Source organism: Sylvia atricapilla, chromosome Z, assembly GCF_009819655.1.
Source record: "Sylvia atricapilla isolate bSylAtr1 chromosome Z, bSylAtr1.pri, whole genome shotgun sequence".
NCBI classification, from domain to species: Eukaryota; Metazoa; Chordata; class Aves; order Passeriformes; family Sylviidae; genus Sylvia; species Sylvia atricapilla.
In genome coordinates this window covers 31,315,279-31,342,647 of record NC_089174.1, presented here as the reverse complement: position 1 = coordinate 31,342,647, position 27,369 = coordinate 31,315,279, and the positions used below count along the sequence as shown (strand labels likewise).

Here is a 27,369-nt window from a genome sequence, read left to right as displayed (position 1 = left end):
TAGATAGGCAGGAGATAGGGTAGTGCTCTTTAGTTTTTAATACTGATGGGATGGGCCTTTACAAATGAGATAGTCTTGTATCAGCCACCTCTTCTCAAAGCATGGTGGAAAGGTGTATGGTGTGACTTACTGCATGGCATGGTGTCTGCACCTGGTAAAACAAGTTTTGTCAGGTGGAGGAGGATGTGCCCATCATCCAGGCCGAAGTCTGTTGCTGTGAGGGAAAATCTAGTATTTAGTGACTCATGTAGGGCTAGACACCTTGCTTTTCCCTCCCCACAGTTGGCCCATCCTCCCGGGAAACATAGCCCGTCTTGAAGTGAAGTAGTGCCTCTTTTCAGCACAGTGACTCCGCTGCCCCGGCTGCCTGCCAGCGGGGCTGGATGTATACCTGACCGCAGCCTAGAGTCGGCAGCCGGGCGGAGAGTCGAGGTTTGATTGCTGAGCCGGTATTTCATGTGCTTGGGTCCCCCCGAGGAGCCCGGCATCTGTGCATCTTCCCCCAGTGCGCCTGAGGTGCTTCAGCGCCACTGCCGCCATCGGGTGACCCCGCCGTGCCCCTTCACGCAGCGGGGACGGGCACCGGGCACCAGGCCCCAGGCCCGTGTGACACCAAACGGCTCGGGAGCGCGGAGCGCGGGCAGGGCCCTGCTCCCCGTCCCCGGGACACCGCCTCGGGAGCGCGGCTCCCCATCTGCGGGCGCGCGTGCCCGGCCCTGCCCTCACCCCCGTCCTCTCGCGATACCCTCCTGAGCGGGGATGGCGGCGCGCGCCGGAAGGGCGGCGGTGCGCGTGCGCGCCGGCTGTGCCCGCGGGCACAAGAGGGCGCGGGGCATGTCGGCCACGTGCGCCGTGTCCCGGAAAGCGCCGCTGCCAAGGCCGCGTCCCCAGAGCGAGAGGGAGCCGTCCGCCAAGGTGATGCGCAGGGGGCTGCCGAGAGGCCGCGAGGAGGAGTGGGAGCAGCTGCCGTGGGCGGGAGAGAGCACGAGCGGCATGGGCGCAGAGGCCGAGGCGGAACGGGCGGCGCCGCTGAGCGACGAGCGGCGGAGGCGGCAGCCTCTAGAGCCGAGACCGCTGACTGCGGCATCGGCCCGAGCGGTGGAGGAGGAGGAACGTCTGGAGCGGGAACATTTTCGGAGGATCATCAACGCGTTCCGATATTACGGGTAATTGAGGCCTGCAGCCTGGGCGTGGGGCCCTGCGGGAGCCCCGCCGCTCCCGAGCGGTCTCCGCAGCGTTCGCGGCGGCCCCCGGAGCGGGGCGCTCTCGGTGTGGCCGCCTCCCGGTCTGCGCTCCGTGCGCAGCGCTGTGCTGGCGGCGGCCTGCGGAGCCCCGAGTCGGGAAGGGGCTTCTGCACCGCTTTACTTTGGGGATACGTGCAAAGTCGCCTTGGTGTCTGTCAATTCGAAAGCATAGAAGACGGCATCAAACCTGAAAAGGGTGTCTTGAGGTCAGTTAGGAGCTAGAATGTTCTAAGACACTGTAAAGCCTTCAAAACAATAGTATCTCCTGCTGTCAGAGAAACGCAATATGGTGTTTCGATTGTGGGTGGTAATTCTTGAAAAACATTTTACCTTGCAGAAGATATAAGATGTATTGCTAAGGATAATGGATGCCGTTTTTAATAAGATCTGTTGTGTCAGAAGAGGGTTTGCTGGCTCCATGGAATGAGCCAGCAGTGGTGGGGACATCTAGTTTCAGGACTGAATCCGTTTAGTAGACGGGGAAGCAACTCATATTGCAAGATAGTGGAGCCTGGCTGGAGAAGTCCAGTCCTCTTCAGTGTTTTGGTGAACCCATTCCTGTTTCTAGGTTTGGGAAGCAGGTTTGTATTTCAGCTAATGAAGCCCCATCATGTGGCTCATTACTGTGTGCTGGACCCTTGTTTGTCTGTGTAGCAGAAGCAGAACATGTACGTGGTAGTGAGGTTCTTGGTAGGAGTGGGTGATGTTTACGTAAGTTCTTCTGTTTGAGGTTCTCCCATCTAAGTTTTGTCTTCCAGGACAAGTGTTTGAGCAGGAGGTTGGTCTGAATGGCTCTCTGATGTCTCTTCCAAAGTGAATTCTCTAATTCAGTGTGGACGTATCAAAGACCTAGTTAGAAACCTAGTTACCGTTTGCTACTAATGCAATTCCAACCTCTATTTATTTATATTAGCGTAATTGTACCCGTAGGCCTTAGAAGCTGGAAATATCTTTCTCGGTCTTTGTGGTTGCTCTTGAATGCTTGTTTCAGTAAAAACATAAGAAAAGGGTGCGACTCGAATTTCCAGTACAGAAATTCAATGAAATTACCTCTGTCTCAAAGAAAAAATTAGAAATTTAGGTGAAATTACCCGTTTTGGTACTTAATAAATGGAATTTTTTTTTTGTTCATACAGATATTTCCAGTTAACTTGGAAACATCTATATGAATAAGACAGTAACACACTTTCAAATGAGTCCAGATCCTGTTCTTGTCATCTAGACATAAACATAGATAACTTTGTTATTTGTAGTTTTTCTGAATTCAGTGAATTATTCATGCTGCTAGATGGCTGTAATTTAGCATGAAAGGGTGGAGAATTAGATTCAAAGGGTTTTTTTGCTGATAAAACTTTTAAGAAGATGTTACTGAGCTAAGCTGATGTGCTTTATGTAGAGCATCAGTTTATTTTTTCTCTTGTTTCTTGTCCTTGAATGTAATTTCAAGCAAGTGTAGCTATTGCAGTAAACAGGCCCTTCTCAGTAAGACATGAACGAGATATTTCCTGGTCAAATTTCCAGAATGAGGTTGTAACTAAAGTGCCAGCAATTGCAGCTGTCTCTCATAATGGCTAGTCTTTTCAGCTTTGTGCTGCTGTATATTGACACAAGACTTGGGAAACTTCAGTATGACTTGACCAGCTGAAATAATTTGGTGGTCAAAGGGTGAATATCTCTTACTGAATTCTCTCTCTAGAGTCATCATGACTGTGCTTAGCAACTATCCTTCTGTCTTTAGACAGAAATCAAATCTAGCAAAATCTCAGAAGAGTCACCATTTTAATGGAACTTTTATCTTGGAGGAATGGAAATTTATTTTTAGCTTTCATCACTCTGGTATGGTCCATCTGAGACTTTTACAGTTTTCTTGAAAGCAGTGGATTTTGAGGATCCCAATTCCCACTCCACATCTTTATTACTTCTATAACTGAACCTTACCACTGCATTCAAATTAATTTAATTTAAATAGGATTTGTGAAACAAACTTGGGAGATGGTTGTTTGTTAAATTTTATAGATCCATTTAACATCAGTGTTAAGGTACTGATTACCTGCTCTGGATGTGTGGCTGATGGTGAAATGGTGAGGAGGAAGGAAGAGTCCACTGGAATGTGTTAAATAGAGTGATAATGTAGAACTGGAGCTTAAAATTCTTTTCTTGCCTGAAAAACTCTAGAAAACTTGTTCATCAAAATTCTAGAAAACTTTTTCTCTGGTAACGAACTACAAAGTCTGGTCACTTTCTATGTATAAAAAAGGTGAATAATTGTAGTTGGAACAGCTTAGAGTGAATTATTTACGTGTGTGTATATTGCTTCTAAATATTTAAAACTTTTGCTTTTTAGAACGAGTATGCATGAACGAGTGAACAGAACAGAGAGGCAGTTTAAGTCTCTCCCAGCTAATCAACAGAATCTTCTTCCTCAATTTCTTCCTCACCTTGACAAGATTCGGAAGTGCATTGATCATAATCAAGAAATACTACAAACCATTGTGAATGACTGTGTTCATATGTTTGAAAATAAGGAATATGGAGAAGATGTATGTTAAAATGGGCTTTTTCCTTGCTCCAAAATTAAATTCTGTATGCTTTGGGATTTTCCACATTTGTTTTTAATACTTTAAACCTCCAACTTTCTTTTCTTTTCCCTTTGTTGTTTTATCGTATCTTGTTTGCTCACGCTTTTATCACTCTTGTCTTTCATGTTTTGCAAAGCTGATACTTAATGAAGCTATTTGTTGTTAATTCTGTTAGTTACACTTACGAAAACTAACTGTGACTCTGGCAATTATTGTAAAAAATCTAATTCTGAGTCTGGCAAGTAATTGTTTTCACTCCAGAGTTCTAGCTTTATCTTAGTTACATTTTAAAGTGTTGTTTTGTTTTTTTTTTCCCTGTTAACTGTATAGAATATAAGTGATATTGTCTGTCTTAGTGTAGGTTCTTATATGTAACAACACTGTAAACTGGTTGCAATTCTAGACTGTAAGTATTTTTAATGTTGTTATTTGTAAACATATTTTACTACTTGACCTACTTTCTATCAAAAAAAAGTTATACCAAGACTTGAAGGACTGACAGGGATGGAAACTGAAGTCCTCCTTGGATACAGGCAAGATACAGTAATGGTCAGCTCTGGTATGAGCTTCTCAGTTTTGCTTTATCAGTATCTAAAGGGATCCTTTTTTCAGGGTAAGCAGTTCAGCCTCTGCACTGGCTAAGCCCTGATCCTTTCCTGGATAAGGACTACCAATTGTGCTTTGCTATATATTGGGTTTTGATGTGGAAACTGGACTTTTGAATGCCAAAGAGAGGCCAAACAAACTCAGTTTGTATAGGATATTAAGGTGGATTTAAGCCTGTGTCCCAGGAGTGAAAGGGAAGTGCTTTGTCAGCTGATACTCCCAGCAGTTCTTGAAGCATGGCTTTTTTTCTCTTCATAATTTGCTTTCCTCCTCAAGACTCCAGATACTTGATGTGTTTTCCACTAACTTTTTTTCTCTCCACTTTATTCAGGGAAGCGGGAAGATTACACCAGCTTCAACGTTTGACATGGATAAATTAAAGTCCACATTGAAACAATTTGTGAGAGACTGGAGTGAAGAGGGAAAGGCTGAGAGGGATTCGTGCTACCAGCCAATTATTAATGAAATTATAAAGAACTTTCCAAAAGAAAGATGGTAATAGTGTCTTAAAACTTATATTTATGTGGACTTACACTGTTGCAAAAATCTAAAACAGAATTTATGGAGTAATGAAAAGCTTTGTTTCAAAAGCAGAAAATTTTTTATGAACTCAGTGGAATTTATTTTTCAATCAAGAAAGTTTTTATTTCTAATACAAGATGTTGGAAAAGAGTATAATCATAAGCTTCACAAAATAATACCAGGTAAACCAGTAATAATTTTTTATGTTGTTGTTCTGCAGCTGGGTGTAACAATATATGTAAATCTTTCAAGTAAGAGACTTCAGAAAGTCAACTCACTTGTGCTTAGCGAGGTAAAGCTGGCAGGTTAGTGTATTCTCAGATTGCATCTGCTGCAGGTGAGAGGAAGGACTCTGTGACAGCAGGAAGTAAGTCTTTACCTCTTCATTATGGAAGGAGGAAGACTTAACCTCTGCTGCAGTTGCACTTAATTGTACTTAGAATTTGCTCTCAAACTAGTAAAATCTAACTTTGATTTCAGACAGCTGTTCTAAGACAATTCTTAAAAAACTTAGTTGCATGTGTGAGGGTCATTTTGTAAATATTGGCAGTGCCAAAATAGTCATTGATGTAGGAGTTTTAGGTAATTTAGGTAGAAGCATACTGGTAAAGTCTCAGAAGGTCATAGTGCTATAAAAATCCCATGTTTATTGGTTCTCTCAGTTAATCAACCCAGTCATCTTAAAGTGCATTTTAGTTTAAACTTAGTAGTCTTACAATAGGAAAATTTGAGAATTTTTATTCATAAAGGTAACAGGCCATGACTTGGGTTTGATATAGTAGGGTTATTGTGGTGTTTTTTCTCTTGCAGAAATGGTTTTGATAATTGTTAATTGTTTATAATAATTGTTAATAATTCCCTTGTGTGAATTTGAAAAGTCTTTTTCACTAGCCATTGTTTAGTTTTGTTAGTAAAGGCTGTTTGTGGTGGGAGAAAACATGGAGTGTAGAAGGTTTCTGTTTTGCCTTGAACTGACTTACCTAAAGATAGATACACCTGTAAAAATGTTCTATCTGCAAGTGAATTTTCTGCAATTTTTCTAGTGCTAATAGTGCCCTACATAACATAAGAAATCATTTAAATAAAATGTAGCAGATATATCTCTGATGTGGGAGAACTCACGGTTATTTTTGCAAGAAATCATTCAAATCTCCAAAGTAAGAATTCAGCTTTTTCTCCTGTATCATAGCTGTTAATGGATTTTGGTTATGGAAGAGGTAGCTTATGTCAAATCTTAAGAGGTTCATGACTGAAGCTAGAAAATCTTAATTTTTACATTTTTCATCAATGAACTCAAAACCTTCAATTGATATTAGAAAGCAACGTGTGGTAACAAATGGGATGAATCTGAAGTTGACAGCTTTGTGCTTCTTTACAGGGAATTCTCATAGCTGTTGTCAAACAAAACTAATGTGGCAGGGCATTGGTCCCTATTGTGGTAACTCATTTGATTTTTGTTTTGTGTTTGCTGAAATCTGAATACATCACTGTATGGATCAAACATCTCTACTACAAGTTTGAGTTTGTAAAACATAATTTTTTTTTAGTTTCTAAAATGTGTATTACTTAAATTATCATTGTGGAGCTGTTGTAGCACTTAGGTAAAAACTTTTCTCTCCTCCCATATTGTTAGCTACTATGTCAGCTCATTCCTTTGTCCTGGTGACTGGAGGCTCTCTTGGTAAGGTGTACTTACCTTTTTGAGGTGAGAAGCAGAGTCATGTACTATGAAGCTTAACTGGCAGTGTCCTTGTGCACTTCACCTTTGTGCAAGATGTAGCTTCTCTGGCAGGGTTGGCTAGCTGGTCAGTCTGGGTTTTTTATACGAATTTTATACAAACTCTTCACTCTCCAGTGACTGGACCTTAGGGAGTGGCATGCAGCTGAGTTGAGGGGAGGGGGAGTGGGTTAGGTTAGATACCAGGAAAAAATTCTTTACCCAGAGGGTTGTTGAGCACTGGAACAGGCTCTTCAGGGAGGTGATCACAGCACCAAGCCTGTCTGAGTTCTGGAAGTGTTTGAGCAGTATTTTTAGGCACATGGTGTGACTGTTGGAGTGTCCTGCATAGGGCCAGGAGGTGGACTGTCTTACCCTGAGAGGTCTGTTTTAGCTCAGCATATTCTGTGATTCAGTGACTTTTGGAGTGGAGAAGTTGTTTCAGTTTGAAGGGATTGGCAGGGCCTGAACTGACCACAGTGAGTGATTCTGTCTGTTGTTTATAGTGTGAGAGGTCTGGCTGTTAGAGTGGGCTCTAATGTTTGAAAAAAGCCAGCCTGTAGGTCAACCTCAGAGTACAACTTTGCCTTGCTTTAGCGTTTCCTTTTGTAGCACAGAGCACTAAAGTCTCCTGAAAGGATGAAATGAAAATGCTAGAGAAAAACTGCACTGAGTGAAAGTGAAATAAAAACTACTTTATCTAAATGTATTTTGTGTTGAAAATGATAAATATTTTAAATTTGAAACTGTCAGTGCCAGTCACCTTTTACTTTGTGAAAGGAATTGCAGTACTCATCAAATTTGTAATACTCAATGGAATGGTGCATTCGGTTTCTAGTTAACATAATTTATAGGCATTATTAATTCCATGCATTGGAATTACGTGAAAATGGAGTTTAAATTTTTGAAACTACCCGAGTATGTCTCACTCTGTGCGTACACACCTTGTAGTGTTGCAGTTTGCACAGTTGGTGTGTGTGGGTTCAGTTAGTATGTAAACAGCAGGAAAAGCTGCTAAGTGTTGTATATGCTTGCTCTTTGGGAAGTAGAAGTAGTACAAGCAATGGTTGAAAGCAGCTGTAAATCAGAATAGTTATTTAGTAGGTGCTGCTTAGCATGTGTTATCCTGTGTTTCAGCCTAGTCTTCTGATAAGGCTATCATCTAAAAATAAATTAAATGGCAAAAGTTGTTTCTGCCTCTTTCTGCTTAGCGCCTTAACGCAGAATCTGTTAGCAGAGTCAACAAAGCAGTTTTAAGTAAATTCCATGACATCAGGTCTTCCTGAAGAGCTGATAGATTTCTTGCATTGTTCAGGTTGGAATTTGTGTTTCAGCTTGCAGGAGCTCTGTAATATTTAACTTTGAAAAGCTGTCTTGGATTTCTTGGACTAGAATGAACTCCTCTTGCTGTAGAAGAAAATAGTAAAATGTAGATAAGTTTTTATTTCTTTATCAGTGTATTTACTGAAGCATTTTTATAGGGAAGTATCATAAGGTTTTCTTTGGTTCCCCTTGTTTTCAGTCATCTTGGTTTCCTTTCACTTCTAGTGTTGCTCTTCGTGCTTATGCGAAACGCTATAAAGATCATCAGCTAAATGTCCAAGAGAAATCTATGAAATAATTAATTTTGTTACTTACCATTCCTCGGCCAAAACCAATATACTTAGGTATTTTTTTCCAGTTTTCTCATAAACTAGGCCTCTAGAATGAGCTATAACTTGAAATTCATCAGTGTCATGCTGTCCAGCAATCAATATATTTTCCAAGATGCTGACAGAACACCCCCCAAAAAACCACCAGAGCTTAGTTTCCTTTTAATATGAAAACCAGCTTATTAGTTCTGAGCCCAAAGTTGGCTATACTACTTGGGTGTGCTCAGTCACATTTATAGTGCCATTGAAAATTCTGCTTTATTTGAATTTTATTTGACTTTATGTGAAAGACATCTGTCCTTGCAGGTCTTTGTACTTAGCCTAAACCTCGCTTTAAGCACTGGATTTAAGAGCAAGTATTTTGTCAGTGTTACTGCATCACTGAGTGCTTTGCAGGTCTTCAATGAAAGTATGTAAAACTTAGCTGCCAAATTTGGAGAATTGCTCTTCAAATGATTGTGCTGCTTAGCATTTGTCTTTTAAAAAAAATCACTGACAATATGATTGAAGTAAAATAACAAAATGTGATATATTAAGAATTGGTTTTGTTCATGATCTAAATTTACAGACCTCGTCAACATTAGGAAAGGAGTCCCACAGTGTGTTTCTATGCTGATACTTCCACTGATCGGAAGCCCTCATCTCAGTGTGGAATATGTATTTATTAATTGAACTGCAGTGTTTAGTTTATGCAAATGAGGTTTATATTTGATCAGACACTCTCATTTTTGTTTTGTTGAGCATGCTTACACCTTCAGCACCATTACTTTTTATTACAACACAATCGACGTGAAATAAGCCTCCATTTTTATCATGTTTAATTTCCCCCTTTTAAAAATGGCATCTTTAAAAAGTTAAGATCTTCATTAATATCAATAGTCTTCTAAAGCTGAAAACATATAACACTGAAACATGCGATGTGAAAAGGGCATGACAGATTTGCTTTTGGTATTTCTCCACTGTCTTCTGTTTTAAGAATTTCTGTAGTTTCAGTAGTTGAACTGAATAGTACAGTGCAGCCCTTTTCTCCACTGCTTGGCCAGCAGCTTTCCCCACGCCTGTGAGATTAACGGGCTGATGCCACTTCCCTTTTGGCCCACAGGTATTCAGGGGGTACTTGTTGGATAGTTATTTATGTTCCTAACCTCTGCTAGATGTGTGTCTTGGAAATCCTGTCCTTGTTGGCTCCTTCAAGACTAGTTTTACTTGTCAGTCACTTTGGGTTATTATGTTACCACTGTTGTTCCTTTTTAAAGTTAACTTTGTAACTGCTGAAATCACATAATCACCAGAGAAAAGCTGTTTTTTTCTAGACTCTTGAAGTATTATAGCCATTAAAAAAGCAAATTCTGTGGAATTCAAGATTTTTAGCTCTTATAAGGATTCAAAATTCAACATAATTCATTAACAGTTTGTCACAAACAGTTCATTTTCAAGTCTTGAAAAAGGTCTTAGACATTTTTTTTCTATTAAGGGGACACTATCAACAGTCACTACTTACTATGCAGTAAGTTTGCCACATACATAATTTCTTGGATTACAAATTCAAAAATATGCTCGTGGAAGGTTAGTGTTGGTGGACTGAGATTTGATGATACTGTATTTTATTAGCTGTGCTCTGTTGCTGAAATGGATTTGGTGGCCAGGAGCATTCTCCTGCAACTGATATGAAGAGTAGGGGTAGGAATTAATTTGCTAACAAATTTCCAGACTTTAATCCCTTAATAAAGGTGCAAACAAAAGTTTAGATAAGTCTGCCCTAGAAAAAGAGAATAGAAGGCTATTTTCTAAGACAGAATTGGGAAAATTAGTTTAGAAGTACAAAAACTTATATCGTGAATGAAAAGATACAAGACAACTACAGGCAGTTTAAAGTCAGCTCACTCGACTGTTAGAGGCTTTATCAGGGTGCATAAAGGCGCAGATTTCAAAATGTGAACATACCTTCATTACTATTAGCTACTAGGTGACATTAAGAAAAGACTTTTCTTCTAATCCATGTGTTGTAATCTTGAAAGTGATTTATGGCTTTTCATCCCATTTATTATAGAAGTGTCCACATGGAGGTGCTAAAATCTCTGTAGAGCTAGTCTAAATATTTCATAAATAAAGTGAAATTGTAAAGAAATAGAGAAATAGATTAGGTTAGAAAATCCGTTTGGATTAATGATATACCATTATAAATAGGAAGAGCTGTAAGGTAGAAGCTTTTCTAGCTTCTACCAGAAGGCACATTTTCTTTCTTCTGGTTCCCTATTTTCAAAAATTTCATATTGAGCATGTAGTTTTCTCCTGAAGGGTTGTTTTTTTGTGTTGTTTTTTTTTTTTTTTTCCCAGTAGGACTTTGTGCTAGCTTTCTTCTGGTTTCCCTTGTAGAAGAGAAGTAATGAGAACCGTTGCTTCACAGGAGTGCTCTTAAGTAGTAAGAAAGTCTTGATTTCCAGCTTCTTGTTAAATCAGAAAAAGAGGCTGGATGTATAATGGAATGGAAATGAATGGAATGATTTTCCATTTCGGAGACTTCCGTAACTAGATGATCAAATCAAAACTAAAAAGGCACTGTTAAAACTGCTTTGTTAGATTGTGTGGCTTTTAGAAAAGAATAGTTCCTTTTGGTTCTGGGTAATAGTATTCAGAAATTTCCAGCTTTTAGGATTTATGTAACTCTTTTAATCATCTTCCTGCTTGTGCAGCATCCTTACTCTTTTGAATGCTTTTTGGCATTCTGAATTTTTCGTGGTCAAAGCTTTTGTGTTTTGGTGCCTTCTATGCTGATTGTGGCCTCCTTCATGTACTTGCATATAAATTGGGAGGTCTTTGTTTTGTCTCTGAAGGTGATATGCAAAACAGTGGGGAGGTGTATGAATATTCATACTCTGGTGTATGAAATTCTGAACTCTTGAAGTCTTGTTTATGACTGGAAACTGAAAAAATATTTCTTGTTAGATTAAGTATCTTCAGTTTGGCATGGGAGTGGTTTCTGTTTTATGATTGAAGGTTCGATTGCATTGTGGTGGAAATGTGGTGTTAGAATATGTGTGTATTGCCTTTTTCTGCCTCAAAGAGGAGCGAATTTTGAGGTTCTTAGTTCTGTTTGTTGCGGCACTTGGGAGAGATTTTTCTAGGTATTTCAGTGAACACACTGCTGGATGTTTTCGGGTTGTCTTCAGCTTGATGCCTGTTTATGGGTAGATGGTTAGAGAGCTGCAGTGTATGTTGAGTTAGGAAATAAGTCACTTAGAGTACTTTGGGGAAACAGTGAGCAGCATATGAAGAACCCACCATTGCTGGAGCAGTCACTATAAGGTTTTTATATTCTGAATTCTTCATCAGATTTTGGAGATTTTATATTTTCATTTCTCATGTCAAAATACTTGGAGATTTGTTTATTTTTCTCTTGCAGGGTAACAAAAGATATGTCTAGAATGCTTTCTGATTATCAGTGGGGCTTAAAGAAAAATATGTTGTGCTATATGATAATACTCTTCAATTCACTTGAGAAGTTTTTGGCTGGATAACTCTAGAACTTTTAAGGAAAACAAATTGTGTATAGCAGTTATGCTCTGTGTTCTGAATGAGGGTTGTATATGTTCTTTTGAGTAATTTCTGTGAATTATTTTGACTGTACAGTTAACCAATCTGATGAGAACAGTCTCAGTTTCCATTTAAAAGTGAAGTCATACTGAAGACATAATATAGTATCGAAGTATATGGTGGGAAAATGTTTGGCTGGGCCTCTAAGTTTTATTAAGGGGTATCAGATAAAGACTTAACTATTATTTTTGTTCTGTTGCAGGGATTTCTCCAAAGTTAATATCCTGGTACCTGGTGCTGGGCTAGGTAGATTGGCGTGGGAAATAGCTATGCTCGGTTATGCTTGCCAAGGAAATGAATGGAGCCTCTTTATGCTCTTTTCTTCTAACTTTGTACTCAACAGGTATATAGCTTATGTTTTACTTGCTGAATAAAACCTAGAGAGGCAAAATTATAAATGACAGAAGTCTGAATATTATATATGTCTCACAAGAATAGATAGTACAAGGCACACATACTCACTTTTTAGAGTGCTTTAAGGAAAAGGTCTTGGGGATAAACGGAAGGAAGTATTATATCTGGGTCATTAAAATTACAGGAAACATGGCTTTCAAGTAAACTTTTGAGATTTAAAATCTCTAAATTCTACAATAGGTTTTCTGCAAGGTTTTGATTAGGTTTGATGATTTATTTCACATTATTTCACCTATTTCTGTAAAATGGACACCTATCTTACTGTTACTGAGTATGGGCTAGTAAATGCAACCTCAATAAATGGTGTAAGTGTGGTGATTATTAACAGAGGATACCTGTTTAAAAAGTATCACATTCCATACTAAAATTTTAACATGAAAAACAATAATTGAAGTGTGCTAAGCAAGAGACTAAGAGTTAATAGTTCCACAATCATGCTCAGAAAATAAATTTAAATGTAGTAAATTTCATGCTACACTTTTTACTTAAAATGTCTGTGTTTGATATTCTTCTACTTGCATTGGAATTACGGTTTTCAAAATGACCTTGTTAGAGAAGAAAAAAAGGCAGCACATGCAACTGTTCTTTTAAGAAAGAGAGTGGGAGGGCTACAGGTGGGCAGGTATTCAGAGAAGTCTGGAGTGTGTTATTTTGGGGGGGGATTAGTGCCAAGTTCAGAGGCAGAATTTGACGGTTCTTCAGTTTGAAATTTTTCACCTTTGCTGAAAATACCTAAACTCTTGGCCTTTTCTTCTGTATTACCATATTGTTTTGGAGACTGTTTTATAGACTGATGTCCACAGTGCATTGTGATGCTCTTGCATCTCATACATGCCTACTGCACACCTGCATATAGCAGTAGTGCTCTGTGGGATAATAGGTGTTTATTGGAGCTTCAAGTGTTCTTTTTTTCTATTCTCAAATGACTCATTTGGTAGTGAAATTATGTATCAATTGTTATGACTGATGTCTTTTGGCTACTAAAAGGAAGCCATATTCCTGTCATGCTTTGGAACTTCAAAGCAGCATAAAAGCATTCATTTCTTATATTTTGGAGCACTGGTCAGGTGTCGCAGAGGTTAGTTAGCTTCTCCCCTACCCTCTGATGACATGCTTCCTTAAAGAGTCTTGGCTCATATATGAAATAATCCTAAAGATTCATACTTTACTAATGGTAGTAATTTTAGCATCTAATGCTCATATAGTGTTTCCTGTTTATGTAGGATATTTAGCAAAGAGGTGTATATGCATGAAACTTGCTAACAGTATGAGATTTTGGACAGCACATTTGAGTGTTGTGCAACTGCTGTAATCTTCATCTTTGCTGGACAAATTGTTAGGAAGAGAATACTGCTAGCATGACTGAGCAGCAGTCAATTTAGTTAAAGTCCAAGCATTCCTTTCTGCCAGATGTTATTGTGGGCTTGATGTCTCTGTTATGAAGGTTTTAGGGAGTTGAAGATTCTTTCAGTTTAGTCTTAAGTGGCTGTTCACGGTTAGCCTTCTGAAATGCACATTTGCTTTTCTGAAACTAGAAGAAACAGCAATGATCAATATAAGCTGAAGATTATACCTAAAGAAGAGTGGTCAGAAAAAAATTTGGCAATTAGTTTTTAACCATAGTCTCAATTTAATTTATACTTATTTTTAGTTGATAAAAAGCATGAGGATTTTGCTCATATGTGCTTACTGTTTTACAGCTTACAGCTTTACCTTGTTTCTCTGATGGTGGTTTATATTTAGGAAGATGAAGTACTGTTTTGAATGTCCTGCATTAGGCTCCTAGATGTGGTACACTGGCTTAATGTTTGTGTGCAAAGTGATATTTACTGATTTTCGCACATTTAAAAAAAAACTTTTATGCCTCTGAAATCATGAACTTCTGTTACATGGTATTGTATGTAGAGTGTGTATCACAGTGTAACTGTGGTCACTGTAAATATGTGAAATTATTTAGAGATTGTTACTCTTTTGAGGAAACTAATTCGAGAATAAAATGACCCTAGACTAGTTAAACTGCCGTGGCTCCAAGGCTGCTTCAGTCCTTTTGTGGTAAATTCTGCTTTCCCTTGTATGCATAAGGTTCTTACATGGTGTGTTTTTCTTCTTTACTTTCTGGAAAGAATATAATTTTAGATAAATCTTGACACTTGGAGGAGACTGCTAGTTGTGTTTGTTGCATGTCTATAAATGCCTTAGGATGAAAATTTTTACGTGTATACCAGTGGTGAGAAGTGAGATTTGACCTACCCAGAACTGTCTTTTCAGCTGAATGTTGAACAATTAATACCCCACCCCTATGGAAAATAATGAAGTGTGTCACAGTTATATATATTAGATTTTTATAACAGAATGTATATTACACATCTTTTGTTAAAAGAATGGAATTGCCAAGGACTGGAGTACTTGGTTTTGAAGTAAAAATTGTTGAAACTGGAAATAGAGGTTTCCAAGCTTGGTTGAGATTGCTATTTTCTTTAAATTGAAACTAGTTCAAAGTCTGTGTGAACATGAACTCCTTTCTAATATTTTTTTATTGCTTTTATAGTTGTTAGGGGGCTTTTTTGTGTTTTGGATTTGCTTTTTTTAACCAACTGCATACATCTGATACCTACTTATATATGAAGAAGGTAGTTGAACACTGTATAATTGATGAACTTGTTGCTCAAGTTTTAGTTTTTAACTGATAAAATGAAATACAGCTATGACATGGAAAAGGTAACAAATATTATTTCAAACACTTTATCACAAGTATATTCTAATCACCAGCCAAAAGAGTGCACTTTCTATAACCCAATAGATTGCTTGCAGTTTATGAATGCTTGATTGTATGTATTTTATGGGACAGATATGGCTTCTGTTGTCTTTGAAAGAAAATGCTTTTCATTTTTTAGTTACAGACTAATTTTACAGGATGGTGGGAAAAGCTTCCTGTTAGACTTAAATGCTGTGTTTTATCACTTTTTAAAATGAGTTGATTTAGTTAGTCATGTCAATTCAGAAACTATTCTACAACATCTTTTCTTAGCATGATTGCAAATCTTGTACAAAGGTGTTACAAACTTCACATGACTACAAACTTAAAATTACTATTATTATGCTTTGCAAAATGGTGCTTGTTTATATCATTAATTCTTAAAGCAGCTTTTCAGTTAGCATCTGAAAAATGGTTTTGTTTAGCTGTGCTTCAAAACTTCCTATGATTATGGTTCAGAAAACTCTTGAATAAACATTTCCAAAAAAAAATCGTGGAAGTAATACTACTAGGTTTTGTTTGTCTGCTGCTTTTTGGGTTTTGCTGTTGTTTTTTAATAGGAAGAGAGATGATCCAGCAAATCTCATCTTTATGGAATTAGCAAATCATAAATGTAATTGATCTTACAAAATAAACATATGTGTTTTCTTCTTAGCAGAGAAATAAGTTGGAGAAAATTGTAAGAAGTCATAAAAGAAAATTCTAAAACTAAAAAAGGCAGTTACATTGTAGTAGTGATTTTGTGTCGTATTAAAGTTGGTTTTTGATCAGTTTGTTATTATGGGAGGTCCAAAGTGTTGTGAACGAGATTAAGTCTTCTGGCAAATGTGGAGCTGTTACAAGAACTTCAGCTGGAATATTTCTAGATTATAGATAAGCAGTTAATTGAAACAAATTTTGCTGGTCTTTGTATTTTGCAGATGCTCTCAAATTAATTCATGTAAGCTTTATCCCTGGATTCATCAGTTTAGCAATAACAGAAGATCTGCTGATCAGATACGACCAATTTATTTCCCAGATGTTGATCCTCACAGTCTTCCTTCTGGTTCAAACTTCTCTATGACAGCAGGGGATTTTCAGGAGATATATTCTGAGTGCAGTGAGTAAATGCAAACTTCTAGGCTATCCATGTAACTTCACATCCTTTCAGAGTATTTGGGACAGATTATAAAGAGAATGGTACTTAGATACTGGTGTATCTACCAGTATTTAGTATAAAGAACTAGCTGCAGCAAGATTCTTACTCAGAATATTTCTCCAGCTGTATCAATAGGTCTATTTCTTACTCCAAATTAGCTTTTATTTTCTTCTAGTTATGGAAAATGTGGGCACCTCCTTGTCTAACAGATCTCACAGGAGCCTTCCCACATAGCTGCTTAATCTTCTGAAGATTCTGTCTTTAACAGTAGAACATTCAAAACTGGCGTAAAAAAGACTTCTGATGTTATTTATCTACAGAACTTAAAACTTTTGCTATTTCCAGAATGCCTGCTTAGAGAAAAACAGGGAGACTCATGCTTTAAAATGTAAATTTCAAAAGCCCCTGCTTGTTGAATTGACTAGTTAAAAACAGCTGGGGACATACTCAAACACTGACTAAAATGTTTTAAAGCTGAGTGACTTCTGAAAGTACACTTAAGTGTGCAGACTTGTATTGTTCTAGGTACTAACTAGGGAGGCATAAAATGACTGGGGATTTTTGCAGTTGTATTTTTAACAAGTTTTATAATGAAGTTCGTAGGACAGGTGAGAAATAGCACACTAGGGCCTTCATTTATATAAGATGTGTTACAACATTTACATTTTACAGTATATAACTTATATAATTTTATGTAATGTATGAACAATTTTGTTAAGTGAATTAGTAAGTATAAGTAATACTGTAGTGTGTATATGTGTACATACAGAAACATGAATGCAAGTCAAATGAACCCAAAGTTAACAGTTTTTAATGTAAATCAAAATACTTTATTTACTTGCAAACAAAATTCTGAGCCTTCAGCTGCTGTTAGTTGGTAGAAGGTGATTCTGATGGTCTCAACAAATACAAGGGTTAAATGACGAACTTTTATAGAGTTAAAAGCACTGAAATTAATCTCTGTATGCTTTGCTCTTTTTGTGCAGATACATGGGACTGTGTAGCGACTTGCTTTTTCATAGATACAGCACATAATGTTATTGATTATATTGATACTATATGGAAAATACTAAAGCCTGGAGGAATATGGATAAATGTAGGCAAGTATGACCAGTTGCTCTTTTTGACTTCTTTTTGGTAGTATACTTGAAAAATGTGTGTGAATAATTGCATCTATGCAGTAAACTGTACAGCTAGAAAAATATAGGGCTTGGAAATTATTTTAGAAGCATTCAAAATATGTTCAAATGTTTGCTAGTTACAGTCAAGTCAACACTCATGTTTAGATAGGTAAGTAAATCTTGGCAGTGGCAGGTTTTGCGTTCATGTGTCAAACTTTTGTTTTTGTGACAAATGTAGTATTCTGTGTTGTCTTTTGCTATTTTTCTGAGAAAACAGAACTTTAAAATATATCCTTGCTTTTTTGGGGTTTTTTGGGGTTTTTTTCCAATGTCTAAGTGGTACTCTGCTGAGAAGCATAAGTTTTGGGAATGAGATTTGATTGGAGTCTTCCATGGTGAAGGAATGTTAGACAAGACACAGTTAAACATTATGCATAGCAAAAATTGATCGGCCTCTGGTCTATCGGTCACTGTCTCGGTCCCAGCCAGTCAGAGCTTTAGCAGAGCTCCTAAGCAGACTTCTACATTCTGAGGTATAGAGACAGCAGTGATGCTTGACTGAAGAAATTTTAAGATACAGAAAACAAAACCTGGTAGGAAATGTTGCAAATTGTTGAGTAAAAGCTAAAGAAATTAGTTTTCATTTTGTGTTGATTCTGAAATTCATTATAAGAATCATATTCAAGTAATAGCAATATATTCTTTTGTCAGTATTCATAGAATCATAGAATGGTTTGGCTTGGAAGGAATATCTTAAATATGTTCTAGTTCCAACCATCCCTGGGCAGGGAACCCTCACTATTTTAGAGTATGTGAATCTGGGTATAAGTTGTTGCAGTATCTGTAGGTACTTTTGATTTTTAACACATATTTTGTCTTTTTGATAGTCATTTCTGTTGTATCTTTGTACTTTAGGTCCTCTCCTTTACCATTTTGAAAACTTGGGAAATGAACTTTCCATAGAATTAAGCTACGAGGATATAAAAAATGTTATCCTGCAATATGGATTCCACATAGAGGTAAGAAGGTGCTGTAGTTTGCAGTAAGCAGTATTGTTATGAATCAGACAAACTGCTTTGAATAAACCACTGTAAATTTAATTCAGTATAATAGCATATATTGATGACTTCTGGGAGTGTCATATATCTTGAAAATTATCTATTTTTCTCATTTCATAAGAAGTGAGCCTCATAATTTAATAACCATATAGCATTTTCTTGTATAGTTCCTGTACAGAAGGTGTCTTGAAAACTGCTGCTTTGTTTTCAGGTGGAGAAAGAATCTGTACTGTCAACTTACACTGTGAATGAACTCTCCATGATGAAATACTACTATGAATGCGTGTTGTTTGTGGTGAGAAAACCAGAACAGTAGTGGTCTGAATAGGTTAATTAGAAAATAATGTTGGCTTGAAAGCTAGAAATGAGAGTAAAATCAACTGGTGATGTATGGACACAACCTCAAATCAGTGGTGCCTTCTTGTTCCTAAGAGGATATAAATAGTGTCTATTTTCTTAATATCTCTGTTGCTATTCAGACATATACAATGCCATGCATATTCATAATACACTTGTGAAAGATTAAATGTTCACATGCACTGTCCTTGTGCTTTGGAATGCATTAAATATAAAAACAAAAGTGTTTTCTTGAGAACAAAATTTAATGTTTGCCATAGCTAGGCTAATTCTCTGCTGATGCTGCCATTTTTCATAGATTTATAGTGCTTTTTTTTTCTACTTGATGGTATTAGGAATGCATGGAGGTGCTTACTGTACTAGCTGTGTCACTTTTAGAGAAGTATTTCTAAATGTATACTGGAATTATGAAGTCTGAAATGGTTGGGAAGTGGTAAAATTATTCTTGACAGATAAAATAGTCATCAAAACTGTTGAAGCATTTTCTGTGAAACTGAAATAGGTATTTTCTGTGAAGTGAAATAGGATATTATACAAAATCTGATCTTTGGCTGTACCACTGTTAAAGGTTTAATCAAAAACCAGAACCTATGGAAAATTTGAAATACTATATGAAAGCAGAATACTGAGTGAAGAAAAAACAAATATGACAGAGGAGCAGAATGTTAACTTCAGGAAAACACTGCTCTTGATTGATCTTAGTGTTGGAGCTGAAACGTATCAGTTGCTTTGCCTTCTTGAAATACACTGATTTTGAGTCATCTTCTTACTGTTTAAGCCAGAGCTTTTAAAGTTGATAAACATAGCTGAGTTATCCATGCCATATGTAGGTAGTACAACATAAAACTACCAGTCGGAACAGGTCCAGTGCAGTTACATGTAAATATGTGTTATAACCTAATTACTTCTACCTGAGACAGGATATGCAGCTGAAATGGTATACAATTTCCTTGTAACTTCTTGGTTCCTCCGACTAATGTGGGGTTTTTCCTAACAGATGTGGATTAGGTAGGTGACTGTTTAAACTACAAGTCACGATACTATACAAGAGGCTGTGGTGTCACATACAATCTCATGTCACTTTGAAGTTAAGTACATGAGAAAAACCTTAATTAACATTCACTAGTCTGAGAGGAGGTGTCATGTTAAATATTTTGGTTTTGTGATACATTGATTACTTTAAAGTACCATTTGGATGCATTTTCAAAAATATGTTTAAAATATAAAACCACAATGATGAGGGCTGAATTTGTTTTTCATATTTGGCTATAAGAACACTGAGCAGTAGCTTGTTTGTTTCCAGTTATTTTTTGTCCTGTCTTTCATGGTAATGTCCTAATCACATCTCTTCAATAGATCTGTTACTGGCTTTTCAGTTTTTCTAATACAGGCCAGATATTTGTGGCTTTATTCCTAAACTGAAAATTTGCAAGGAAGGAAACCAGACTTTAAAAAAAAATTATTTTCCACACTGTGTAAGAGAGCACATGCTTGTATATGTTTCAGTATTGTGCCCCTTTCTGCTCAGAATGCTGATTGAAAACAGAGGCTGCTGGTATACAGAAGTGTTTAAGTTTGGCTTAAACTACTCTTCTTTGAATTCTGTATTTCTAAAAGTGCATGAACTGTCAAAGTTCTACCCTGTTCCAAGGAAGATGTGTTTAAAGATGAAACACAGCTATTCAACAGATAATTTAAAAATAAAAGTCCTTGTGTGGCTAAAAGAAAAAAACCCACATGCTTTAGTTTCCATATTGTACCATTTAATTTTTGAGAAAATTTCTTATTCTTTGCTTTCAACCTGCCTTTCTTCTCCTAGGTAGAATATGATTAGTAATTTACTTGATTTTCAAGCTTCTTGAAATAAGACAGAGATTAGGTGAATGTCAGTTAAGCTGATGGTGAGTAGCATACCCATCCGTAATACTACCCAGCTGCTGCCCCTTACACAGTCTGTTTTTCAAAAATAAGCAACAGAACTCTTTATTTATGTTTGAGTGTCAATGTCCTGTGTTCTGGTGTTTTTTTTCTTTGCCACTCCATGTTTTCACAGGTGTCATTTTTGTGTTCTCTGAAATGTTTTGACACATGGTGTAATACAGTGATATGCTTTTATTTCTGATCTAGAAGGCGCTGGGTTTTTTTCCCAGAGCATTCTGTTTTCAAATTGCAACAGTCACATTAAGAGTTGGAAGCAAAATAATCTTGTGTGTGAGCTTTGTTTTACTTGCAGTCCCATTTATGAGTTCTTAGAATTCTTTGCCACTTGTATTGTAATGCACAGGGATAATTGTGTATTATAGAATTTGATCATTGTTCTATTTAGTTTTATATTCAGGGGGAAATGCTCAACGTGTTTGTCAGCTGCGATTGTTAATTTTGTGTCATTATTAAACTATGGATGGTAACAGGTGTAAAATAAAATGCTGCATTATCTTCAGTGTAAAACTTCTTGAAATGGAGTTTGATAAACGTAAACCAACCTGTATTTTTTTAACGTGTTAATGTTCTGAAATTGGTTGCAAAGATGGTAAGAATGGGAAGTTTCATGTCTCTGTGTGCACTTTCCACATGTGTGTAATGGACTGGATTTTTTGGTTATTAAAGCTTGCTGTAAAGCTTGATGTTTCGCGTGTTTGGCTCCTCCCTTCACGGCCGGGTGCGGGTTTCTCTGCTGGGGCGCCTCCTGTCCGCTCCTCCCGTCAGGCACTGCGGCGGGAGGCCCCACCTCCCGCGGCTGCACCGAGCGTGGTGCTCATGCGCACTACAGCGCGCGCCGCGCATGCGCCGGCGGGGCACCCGTCCTCTCGGCGCCGCCGGCGCGCGGCCCCTCATGGCCAAGCGGCGCGCGGAGACGCTGATGTGTCACGTGCCCGTGAAGCGGCTGCTGCGCGAGCCGGCGCTGCCCCGCGCGGGCGAGCGGCGCTCCCGGGCGGAGCCGGGCCCCGCGGGCCCCGCCGCGCCCAAGCGCCCGCTGGAGGAGGCGGAGGCGCCGCCGGGAAAGCGGCTCGGGCCCGGCGCCCCCCGTGCGCAGCCGGCGGCCGCGGGTGGCGGGCGGCGGCAGCGCGGCGGGACCGCGGAGCCCCGGGACGCGGCGGCGGAGGAGGGACGCGCGGGCGGCCGCGGCGAAGAGCGGACCGCCGCCGAGGTAACTGAGCGGGACGGGCCCGGGTCGCTCGTCCGCGGGGAGGAAGTGAGGGGCGGTGCCTGTAGCGGCCGAAGCGTGTCTGCGGGACGCGGGTGTCCGCCGGGGGTGCTGGCGGGCTTTGCCGGGCACGGCCGGCGGTCTGTGCCGGCCAGCCCCACCTGCACTTCCAGGCCGCGGGCCGCTTAACGTTCTTTTATTTTTGTCTTCCTTGAGGCAAAGGAAGTATCGTCCACCTTTACGCGTCCTTCCCTGCTCCGCCCCATGAAATGGATGGGAAACAGCCTGTCCACCTTACCTGAGGTTATGCTCAGCTTCAGGCCCGTCCAGCAATGCAGTGGAAGCTTTCAGAAATTTTTCTGGTGTCGGCTCCGTTGTGTCAGGTTGAGGTTTAGGCTCACTACGGCGCCGGCTTCCTAAACTTCGTATTTTGACATTTAACAGCAATGCCAGAACTGTCTTTAAACCAAGATTTAGTGGAGGCCGTGGTCTGAGGAAGGGCATCAGTGTCGTAATGAATAGAGTGTATTGAAACTACTTTCGGTTTTTTTGAACAAAATACATTTTTCTTCCCGAGTTTGACTGCGTTTTACGCAATAGTTCAGAAAACAAAATTTGATGCATACAAAGAAAATTTTAATTAAACCTCAAAAAACCCACACAACCAAAAAAAATCATGATCAAATTTCACACCTTTTAGACACAGAAGTTTGGTGTGTGTTAAACTGACTTTTCTTCCCACCTGAATTTTGTAAGACCAAGTTATTAGATTCAGTGATACAGAAGTGACAGGAAGTCTGGTCAGGTTAGATGGGCTTTGAATGGCAGTTGTAGACTTTGATTTTGAGAATTCGGTGACTTTCTTAGTACATCACCCACTTCTGATCTGTAGAGAAAGCAGGGGCTTTTCCTTTTCAAGCTCTGCCTTTTTGTGTTTTCTTGGTTGATTGATTTGTTAGTGGGGTTTATAGATTATGGATGCTAAAATTAAGGCAGGGAGAAATTCAGGAAAAGTTTTGCCTCTGATGAATATTATACAGCCATTTTAAACATATGCATCTCTTTAATTTTTGATGAAAGAGCACTTGTATTCATAAACATAGTAATTAAACAAATTGAACAAACCTTTACAGAACACTTTGACTCCCATCACAGGTATAATGCTGAATTTTTACTTGCTCGTGGCATTATTTGGCATGGTTTTGTAAGCTTTAGCAGTGATTGAAAGACCACAAACCCCTTGAATTTCCACATAGTAAAGATTAGTTCTCTATATGAAATACTTTTCTAGGAGTGTTTTTTTAACAGGTTTCTCAGTACAATATTGTATAAAAAATGTTTTAGTTTTAAAATAAAGCTTGATTAACACCTCAGGTTAGAGATAGTTCTTCCTGTTTTTTGTGTCCGACCTGTATATTTTAAATCTATAATGATATTTCTGATTCATTAATAAGTATGGTCAAGATACTGTTAATTTAACAGCGTTTTTGTTAAAGTTGAAAGCATTATACTACAATTGGTCAGAGACTAAAGATTGTTTTAATTTTATTTTCAAGTACACTTCTACAACTAGAGTTGAAAAACTAACTCCTTAGGTATTATCTTACTTAGTCTATAGAAACGGAGCTTTTGTATTTCTGAGCTTGCTACGTGTTGCCAACTTGATAGAATTTCTGCTCAAAACCTATGTGGAAACTTACTTAGTTGAAGGTGAATATTTGGTGTTGTATTTTGCCTTCTACATACAAATGTTTCACATTTGTGCCTGTCTTCTGTACTGGATGCTTTTTTTCATTTTCACATTGAAATATTGCTGATCTGTAAACCTCAAAGCTCTTGAGATTAATTATGCATGTAGTCTTAGTCCAAAATTGAGTATGTGTTTATGAAATTCTATACTCCAATAATTTTGAAACGTGGGTGCTCTCATTCACTTTATGTGTGCAAAGCATCAGGGTTCTGTTTTTAGGTACTTAGCTCTCAGTGTGAGAGAAAACTTAATAAAATATCAGGGGAGTTCAAATTATGCGGGGGAGAATTTGTAAAAGTAGTTGGCAGTTTCTGCACTGCCTGAGGTTTTTTTCCAGAGACTTTGTTAGCCACCTGCCCTGCACAGTTCTGTGTGGGTGATGCTGTCTGGGCTGAAATACAGATTGAAAAACAATCCCTTCCACATTTGTCAATTTTTATTAATGCAATGCAATACAAAACTTCCAGTTTACAGGAATGGCAACTGCTTTTAGTGTGGCCTTCTTCCAGTTTCAGTATAATCAATTCTTTTGTTCTTGTGTCATGGTGTCATTTAATTGGTTTTGTTATCAATTAAATGAGAACATTTGTTCTTTAATATCTTCTGAAGACTGACTTTCCCAATGAGAAAATTCACATTAGTGGTATTCTGCAGGTAGGGGGCCATCTTACTGCTATGAAGTGTCTACACCTTTTATCCTCTCTTAATTATTGTAGGTTTTAAATCATGCAGGAGTTTCTGCAGGCAGCAGAAAGATGTGGCTTAGTGCAACAGATTGTTGTTCAGGAGAGGTCTATTTGGTGACAAAATGAAAAATGTATTCTTAAATGAGAAGTATGGTGATTTTTTGTACTTTTCTGTTTGGGGAAGTGGGAAAGCATTATTTTTCGCTATTTGAGAAAGGTGTAGGGATGATGCTCATTACTTTTTTTTTTTTTTTTCCTGTTGCAAAACCAGTGGACTAGTCATTAATTTTTTCAAGAACCACACTGTAGAGGGCCACTGAAGTTGACCTAATTTGTGTGTGGATTGTGGTGGTGCTTTCACCCCCTACAAGCTGCACTTTGTTATCTGAGGAATACCAAAACAATTATACCAGTTTGTTCGTTAAAAGTACTTCATCGTCTGTTACAGCTGAGACAGTGAAGTAAAATATTTAAAAATTCGAATCGTGTGTTAGGAGAAATGCAAACCCAATATAATATGGACATGCATTATTTTAGATTTGGATTTAGATAAGAAAGATTAGATTTAGATAAGGTATTCACTGTTTTTGTATACCAGAAGAAAATACATGCTCATGACCTAAGGAATGGCTTAAATAATTCCTCTTCCTACATGTATCATGTCCATAGAAACATGTACAGCTTGGCCAGTCTTGGTAACTACGACATGTTTATAAACAGGCAATGCATTTTCTCCTAGACATTTTAAAAAAACTAAAATTGTGGTGCCACAGTAAATTAGTAGGTAAGGATGTGTTTCTCCAAGGCTTTTTGAAATACTGTCTAGTTAGATAGGTTGGATCACTGTGCTCATAATGCCAGGGTTGTGGGCTTGCTCCCCATATGGGCAATTCCTTTAAGCGCTGCACTTGCTGATCCTTGTGGGTCCCTTCCAGCTCAGAACATTCTGTAATTCTTGAACTTTCTTCTCTTGAATACAAAATTCGGATACAGCGAAGAAGGAATAGAATGTGGTTTAAACACTATAAAATGCATTGTTTATCCTGCACGTATCATCCCTTCATATATTCTTTTGAGTACCAGTGTCTAAATGTGCATGAAAATTGTATATACCATTATGAGAAGAAAAGGCAGTGAGCCATTTCTGTATGCAAAGTCCAGTAATTGCACAAGTTTTGCACCTTTTTTTTTTTCTGCAAAAATCGTAAGTTAAAGAAATTTATGGAATTATGGAAGCTGTTACATGATTCTTTGCAAGTATATCAAAAAAGGCAGGAGTAAATAATGACCTTTTTAAAAAATTAAAGTAATAGCTAATATGAAATAGCTGACTAACTCTTCCTAGTTTCAGTTTCTCAAATAAAAAGTTTCCTTTTACCGTTTTCTGCTGGTGGTATACACATAAATGTTTTGTTAACTTTTTGTTTATCTGTCTCTTTCCAAAGCAAGAAGAAGAATTCTGCCAATATAACTCATTCCTTTACTGGAGAGCACCGCTGCCTGCTATTGATTTGTCAGATATTCTGAACCTAGATGAAGAGACTCCATCTGGCTCAAAAACTGCTGCAAGGACTGATACCACAGAGACCGAAATGGAAACCTGATCAGTCGTTTCATAGCTGTGCATCTGTCCCTAGGAAACTTGTTTCCATTGAGATTCAGGTTTTATTCCTTGGGTGAATGAATGATAAGCATACTTTGCTGTCTTGGAGAAGTGTTTAAAAGCAAATCTGAGTTGCCTTAGTGGATGGCATAGGCGGTGTTGGGTACTTAACAGTAAGCTGTCTGAAGGTATGCAGTAAGGAGGAGCCTACAATGTCTAACAAGAATACTTGAAAACATGGAGGCAGATTGAAAGAAGAATACAGAAAATTAGAACTTTGGGATGCAGTTAAAACAAATGGGGATATGCTACATGTTGAAAGGAAATGCAAAATCATTTTGTCTGTCTTTAACAAAAAAAAGTATGGTACCTGAAAGTGAAATATTTACCATGTGAATTTATCATAAAGCACACAAACTCTAGTGATTTCTGATGTGTTCATATTTCTTTATAATAGCTAAACCAAAAAATAAGAGTCCATCAAAATCAGATGAAACATTCCCTTTTTTATGCAAATTAAAAATCAAGTGTGGCAGAGAAGGGGAAGGAAAAGGGGCTACTTTCTGCTGAAAGCTGCTGCTGTTTTGAAAGGTTTCACATTCTCATTGTGAAAAAGTTTTTCACCTTTTTCACATTATGCACAGCAGAGGGCACCCAGTTTTGTATGTTTTTGGTTACAAAGTTACTGCTGTTCTTAGTCTTTGTGACATTGCTCTAAACCAGTTGATAGCATCTGAATGACAGGTTTTGGCAGCTGTGTCAAGAAAAGTTAGTGCAATATAAAATGACCACACACACTCCTTCATACTTTACTGAATGAGGTGTTGTTTTTGCAGAGACTGTGAATCTTGCAGAAAGTTTTTGCTGAAGTTAATTCAAATAGTGGTTTTTTTTTGTTTGTTTTTTTTTCCTGTGAAATATGAACTTAATGTTTGTGATTTGCAATTTATTTACAAACTGAAATACAAGTAGAAAGACATGTCTTTAATAATAGACCGCAGTTGTATGGGAAGACTTACATTTTCCAAATACATTTCATCTTTAAGAATAGAAAATGTTTTTTTCTCTGTAACCATTATGGAAAAAGACAACTTTTGAATTTTATCTTTTTCTAATAATGTATTTGCTAAAGGAAAATAAAGTTTTGCTTGTGTGTATGTTGGCAAAACTTGGAACTGTTACTATGTGAAGTTCTTGATTTAATTTTATAAGATTGCTACTTCTGTAACTTTGTTGATTTATTAGGTCTTTTTGTTTAAAATAGGTAGCATGTCAGCTTTCTTGGTAAACATTTGGATACTTTTTCTGGTACTTGTGCCGCATATATGTCTGTTGTTTATTCATTTAGCTTGTTAACATCTCTGAATACCTTCTGAAGAAAGAAGGTGACTTAGTGACTTAAGCAGTTCACAGTGCCTCTTTGGATAT

General features: G+C 38.0%; 2 protein-coding genes across 4 annotated transcripts; both read left to right on the top strand.

Annotated features, from left to right (window-relative positions):
* The first annotated feature begins 761 nt into the window (after window positions 1-761).
* CARNMT1 (carnosine N-methyltransferase 1) lies at window positions 762-20,489 on the top strand. 2 transcript variants are annotated; one of them, XR_010745739.1, is made up of 8 exons: window positions 762-1,166; window positions 3,589-3,784; window positions 4,761-4,924; window positions 12,117-12,257; window positions 16,004-16,182; window positions 17,208-17,317; window positions 18,258-18,361; window positions 18,612-20,489. XR_010745739.1 is itself a non-coding variant. In XM_066338766.1 (8 exons), the coding sequence occupies exons 1-8, from the start codon at window positions 835-837 to the stop codon at window positions 18,714-18,716; spliced, it is 1,335 nt and encodes a 444-aa protein (XP_066194863.1). In that variant the 5' UTR covers window positions 762-834; the 3' UTR covers window positions 18,717-20,489. The 2 variants fall into 2 exon arrangements, 1 of the variants encoding a protein (XP_066194863.1); XM_066338766.1 differs by having other exon boundaries at window positions 17,208-17,321.
* Window positions 20,490-21,485: 996 nt separating this feature from the next.
* CZH9orf40 (chromosome Z C9orf40 homolog) lies at window positions 21,486-27,109 on the top strand. 2 transcript variants are annotated; one of them, XM_066338769.1, is made up of 2 exons: window positions 21,486-21,905; window positions 22,119-22,576. In XM_066338769.1, the coding sequence occupies exons 1-2, from the start codon at window positions 21,540-21,542 to the stop codon at window positions 22,320-22,322; spliced, it is 570 nt and encodes a 189-aa protein (XP_066194866.1). In that variant the 5' UTR covers window positions 21,486-21,539; the 3' UTR covers window positions 22,323-22,576. The 2 variants fall into 2 exon arrangements, with proteins under 2 accessions (XP_066194866.1, XP_066194867.1); XM_066338770.1 differs by lacking the exon at window positions 22,119-22,576 and adding an exon at window positions 25,784-27,109 and having other exon boundaries at window positions 21,508-21,905.
* Window positions 27,110-27,369: the final 260 nt, after the last annotated feature.

What these genes read in the sequence shown, in the direction of transcription:
- CARNMT1 (XM_066338766.1), top strand. Translation starts at nt 835, where the DNA reads ATGTCGGCCACGTGCGCCGTGTCCCGGAAAGCGCCGCTGCCAAGGCCG. An exon ending in TCTAACTTTGTACTCAACAG is followed by an intron (nt 12,258 to 16,003) that starts GTATATAGCTTA and finishes TGTATTTTGCAG; the next exon opens with ATGCTCTCAAATTAATTCAT. An exon ending in AATATGGATTCCACATAGAG is followed by an intron (nt 18,362 to 18,611) that starts GTAAGAAGGTGC and finishes CTTTGTTTTCAG; the next exon opens with GTGGAGAAAGAATCTGTACT.
- CZH9orf40 (XM_066338769.1), top strand. Translation starts at nt 21,540, where the DNA reads ATGCGCCGGCGGGGCACCCGTCCTCTCGGCGCCGCCGGCGCGCGGCCC. An exon ending in AAGAGCGGACCGCCGCCGAG is followed by an intron (nt 21,906 to 22,118) that starts GTAACTGAGCGG and finishes GTCTTCCTTGAG; the next exon opens with GCAAAGGAAGTATCGTCCAC.